The sequence below is a fragment of the Armigeres subalbatus genome, unplaced genomic scaffold (assembly GCF_024139115.2).
Source record: "Armigeres subalbatus isolate Guangzhou_Male unplaced genomic scaffold, GZ_Asu_2 Contig1369, whole genome shotgun sequence".
Classification (NCBI taxonomy): Eukaryota; Metazoa; Arthropoda; class Insecta; order Diptera; family Culicidae; genus Armigeres; species Armigeres subalbatus.
The window spans coordinates 3,565-8,494 of NW_026942142.1; the positions used below are offsets into that span (position 1 = coordinate 3,565).

The 4,930-nt window shown below is 41.8% G+C and overlaps 1 protein-coding gene across 1 annotated transcript; it reads right to left on the reverse strand.

The window, feature by feature from the left end:
- Nucleotides 1-1,626: 1,626 nt before the first annotated feature.
- On the reverse strand, nt 1,627-3,855 carry LOC134202714 (uncharacterized). The gene is made up of 3 exons (XM_062677723.1): nt 3,301-3,855; nt 2,533-3,238; nt 1,627-2,472 (listed from the first exon to the last, which is right to left on the reverse strand). Exons 1-3 carry the CDS (start codon nt 3,853-3,855, stop codon nt 1,631-1,633), a joined length of 2,103 nt encoding a protein of 700 aa, XP_062533707.1. The 3' UTR covers nt 1,627-1,630.
- Between the last annotated feature and the right edge of the window lie 1,075 nt (nt 3,856-4,930).

Below are 4,930 nucleotides of genomic sequence, written 5' to 3' on the forward strand. Positions count from 1 at the left end.
TCACAAGATTAAACAGCAGATTGGAGCAGGAATGTATGTAAACCATTATAAAGTCACGTAGAGTCTCGCGCATTTAAGAGCCTTCGTGCAGCATGGAAAGAGAAATCCGAAGAGCGGGAAATGTTTGACAACTAAGTAACTGCAAAACAATTTTGCTCATGGGAGTGATTTCAAACTATCCCTCTACTCGCTTGAGAGCAGAAAAGCGGCTCTATCCGCAGCACCCAGTGTTGTACTACCAAGTCCTAAATTGTTGTACATATCACTATTCTAAAGTTCAAAATTTGATTTAAAAATCACTCTTAATTCCAACCATGTTGAGAAATTTAATGAATTCATGAGAGGGGTTTTCTGAGACAGTTTTCTATAGTAATTTTCGTGGAGTTTCATTGGGGAATTCCAGGTTAATTGTCAGAAAAAATGTGGAGGTTATTTTTGGAAGAATAACTGATGATTTTTTTTTTTTGAATAACTGGGAAGAATGTCTGGATTTATTTATGGAAGAAATTTCTGGAGAAATCCCCCAAAAAAGTGTAGGAATACGTCCAGGTATTTTTGGAAAAAAAATCTTCTGAATTAATGTGTTTCAGAAACAATTTCAAAAGAAATTAAAAAAAAAATCGTGGGCAGCAGGGACTATGTCCAAGGGCTTGACGATCCCTCTCCAGGCTATCTGCGAGTTGTGGGGCTTGCTTCGGATGTGGTGGGGTTTGACAGTGGGCCTTGTTAAACCTCTATAAAAAGCTGCATGTATCCGCAAGTAGGCCCCACCAAAGCGACCGTGTGCCGCTCAAAGCGCACAAGCCCAAGTCCTGGTGTTAGGTGGGACGCTAAACTGCCCTGATACGACGGCCCTCCGACGAGACAGGAGGTTTGCGCAGGCCCAATAAGCCGCCTGGAAAACCAATAATTACGAACAATATAAGAGATAACGCGATTCGATATAAACGGCAAAGACCTAGGCAACGAATAATTGCGACAGGATGATCTACGATGAATTACGTCCCCACAACTTCGACGTCGTGGCGCTGCAGGAGATTTGCTGGACAGGACAGAAAGTGTGGAAAACCGGGCCCGCCATAGGTAGTACGCAACACTTTCTTCTCACCGAATGAACCACGAGTTGCATCAGCTGTAGGGAGAACCATCCATTGTTCACACCGTGAAAATCGGAAGACTGTGGTGGGCCGGGCACGTAACTAGAATGTGGGACAGTATCCCGATGAAAATGGATCTCGATAGCGACGACGAGCACAAGAAGGCGAGGTGCACAGCGAGCAAAGTGGATCGATCAGGTGGAAGACGATTTGCCGACTTTTATGTACTGCAGAGGGCACTTCGGCCTTAGTTTGAATAAATAAACAATAATTTATCCTTTACCTATACTTTGTATAAGAGAAAGGCAACAATCTGAACCGATAAAGCTGGTGAAACTGCTTCGAACATGGGATCTTGTGATAAGAGCGTGTATTTATAAAATACGCATTTTCTATGAATGTATTTCATTTGGTGCAATTGGTATATATTGATTCAATTTTATTTATTGATAATTCATCAAAATATTACAGTGTAAGTATATCAAATAGTGGTGGTATTATGACCAATAAAAGGTTCTCACAAGAAAAAATGCTTAGCCACAATACTTGCAGAGCAGTGGATCTCCTCCATTACACTTGTCGTGGAACCATGTGTGACAGAACGAACAATTACTCCATCCATCACCCATAACTGACGAACTGAATCGATCTCCGCAAGTAACACACAGACTGTCTTCCATTGCATCTACTTTCATATCCTTGTGTTTTGTCTTTTTGTTGATATTTTTGATGGCCTTCGAAGCATTAGCCTCACGCAGCTGTCTACGATACGACGATGATGTCAAATCTTCCGCCTTACCAACCCGTTTTATTTTACGCTGTTTCATTTTCAAATCTCTTTCTCCTGTCTTAGGGGGAACCATGGTTGTCGCAGACAAATATGAACGATTTTGCATGTAATGGTTTGTCGAGAATTCATCAGACTCTACCATTGATGATTGAATATTATCTGGTTCCATAGCACTCGGCACGATCATCGAAATATCTACCACCATATTTTCCAAGCACGTATTTTCCGACTCAGCCGGTGATTCAATAACGATTTTGCCGTTGTCTGCAATCAAATAATATATATCCGGATCAACAGTAAACACCTCTTCCTCAGTTTGTTTCTCAAAAGAAAACTCCCCGGCGACAAGGTAACTTTCGTCGGCCGTTACATTATTGGTCGATCCACTCGGTGAGTTCGTTTTCCAAATGTCAGCCGGATTAAGGTGGTCTGAAATGTTTGTCGTTGTAGCTGGTTCCTCCAGAAAGCAGGTTGTGGTAAGATTATCCAAAGTTGAAGTGTGAGAATATAAGTCGTTGGTCGATACACCGGATGGACCCGCTATGTTCTCCTTATTCAAGAGTTCATAATCAACGATTTGTGCCGCTATTAGAAGAACAGTTCAGAAATTAATAATGGATTGTTGCATAATTAAATCTTACCCACCATCATTTACAGTTTCCGATGTCTTGGTATCGATGACCTTTGAATTTTGCTCAAGAAAATCCGATGTTGCGAAATCCGAGTCCTTGAAAATTTCGCTGTTTAAAGGATAAATACCCGTTGCTCGAAACCCATTCAAGGCATTTGCCACAGTTCCGGTGGTGGTTAGGGCTTTGTTCACCAAACCAGCGACATCATGAATGGTGACGATCCTGCCCGGGCTGGACTTCATGAGCTGGCACATTGCATCAGCATATTTCCTTTTTACAGGGCCCATTACAGAAACATCTAGAGGCTGAAGCTTGTGAGAGGTGTGGGGTGGTATTGACAGTATGCGTACGTTACTGGCGGATGCTTTTTCAAGCATATGGATGTTTTTGGTATGGCTGGAATGTCCATCCAAGATCAGAAGAATTGGCTGGCCAGCAGTGGGTTTTGCGTACCGCAAGAAATGATCGAACCAAGCCGAACATGTTTCAATTGTGCTCCAACCGCTAGGGTTGCACAAAAAAAGCGAGTTATCCGGGGCTCCCGATTTCAGAGCTTCAGTAAGGCGTGCTCTTGGAAATACAAAAGCTGGAGGAACGTAATCTCCCGATGCGGACATAGCCAGAATAACCGTTGTATTAGTTCCACGCTCGGCTGATGATATCGCTGCCACCTGACGTTGGCCTTTTTTGGCAAAAACTTTCATGGGCCGTGATTGAACCTGTATTAAAAAAGGCAAAAAGAGTCAGTGTGTGGAAGAACTAATTGAAAAAATATACTTACCGTACTGAAACCTGTTTCATCCACATTCCAAACTTGTTCCGGTGAATATTGTCCCTTGACCATTGTCGTTGTCAATAAATTAAAAAAGGATCGAACGCTCTCCCTGTTGAAACCTGTGAGGCGGGCAAGGGATGTATTTTCCACTTTCCTCAATTTCAAATCGGTATGCCGTTTAAGGAAGTTCCGAAGCCAATCGACTCCTGCTAACCCGTCTTTCCATCCATGAGGTACCGCATATTTTTCGGCGATTTGATATGCCAGCTCTCGGATATCTTTGTGGTTCATCCCAATCGCGGACTGTGACATCAAAACCGCGTGATTGACGATCTCTTCTTCTTGATCACGGGACAGAACTGTTGTGAAACGGCCAAGCTTGGCAACCACCGGCACTTCACTTCCCTTTGCGATATAGCGCAACAAAGTTTTTTTCGGAATGCCGTAAATCCGAGCTGCTGTACCTTTGGCCAGACCTTCTTCCACTGCTCGGATAGCGGACTGCAAGCTGGACAATGACCACGACTGTCTGGAGGTTTTTCGGACGTATTTTCGAGGCATTTTCACGGAACTACACTTAATGAAGACACCAACAACCGAAAAAAAACAAACGAAAACAATTGCGATACCCGGCGATTTTTGACAGCTCTTAGAGCAACTCTATCGTTTAGCATATACATACGTTGAAACTAGGATTCAATTATCCAGATAAATGTTATGATAGAATTTCCAAATGTTCGTGTGTATGTGTGTGTATGTTTGTATTTGTATGGTAGTGTTTGTATGTTTGTGTATGATGGTATGTAGGCATATATGCATTGCGTGTGCGTAACAAAATCTTACTCTTTAGCTACGGCCAAAATTATGTTTTTAATTCGCAAACCCCGGGCACTTAACCTCATTCGATTTGTTTGTAACAATAGTAATTTGAAATCCTCTATATAGGAAAAATCACTGTTTGGCACTTATACCACAGACAAACAGACATAACACATTGAACATTCACTCATAAAATTCATCGTCGTTCAAACACTAACGACATCTGTTGATTTCAGTTAGTTGGGCAAATCACGAACCAGGTGGCGGTAGTGAGCAAACGTCAAACTAGAGCAAATCCGATGCGCGCGCCACCAGTGATCGATTGGCCAACTAATGATTATTTGAATTGACCGGTAAATCAGTGAACGATGGCAATTTGAAAAGTGTTATGTCTGTTTGTCTGTGCTTATACTCTTCTGATGTTGCTAGCAACAAGTTTCGTTCGGCAGCAAATTTAACAGTGAAGAAATGTGAAAACGAAATGTGAAGAATGAGACCTATCCTGCTGATAGTGTTATTTTAGACTTTTTTCTGAACCCTCATAAAGAAACGAGAAAGGCATAATCACTAAAGATAGTAGAATCTATAGATGAATAAAAGCATGTTTGGGTTCGTTTTTTCTATCGTGTACCAGGCACATGACATCACACCACTTAATGTTTTCATACAAATTGTGACGTCGTTTCAATAAGAATGAATTCGATGTATGAAAAGGTGTTCAGTTTTAGTAAACAGCGCACCGCTCAAACGTCAAAGAATTCATTCGGCGCACTGCCCCATAGGTGATAGCTTATATTGCATTATAGCAAATAATATC

What these genes read in the sequence shown, in the direction of transcription:
- LOC134202714 (XM_062677723.1), bottom strand. Translation starts at nt 3,855, where the DNA reads ATGCCTCGAAAATACGTCCGAAAAACCTCCAGACAGTCGTGGTCATTG. An exon ending in ATGAAACAGGTTTCAGTACG is followed by an intron (nt 3,239 to 3,300) that starts GTAAGTATATTT and finishes TTTTTAATACAG; the next exon opens with GTTCAATCACGGCCCATGAA. An exon ending in ATCGGAAACTGTAAATGATG is followed by an intron (nt 2,473 to 2,532) that starts GTGGGTAAGATT and finishes TTCTTCTAATAG; the next exon opens with CGGCACAAATCGTTGATTAT.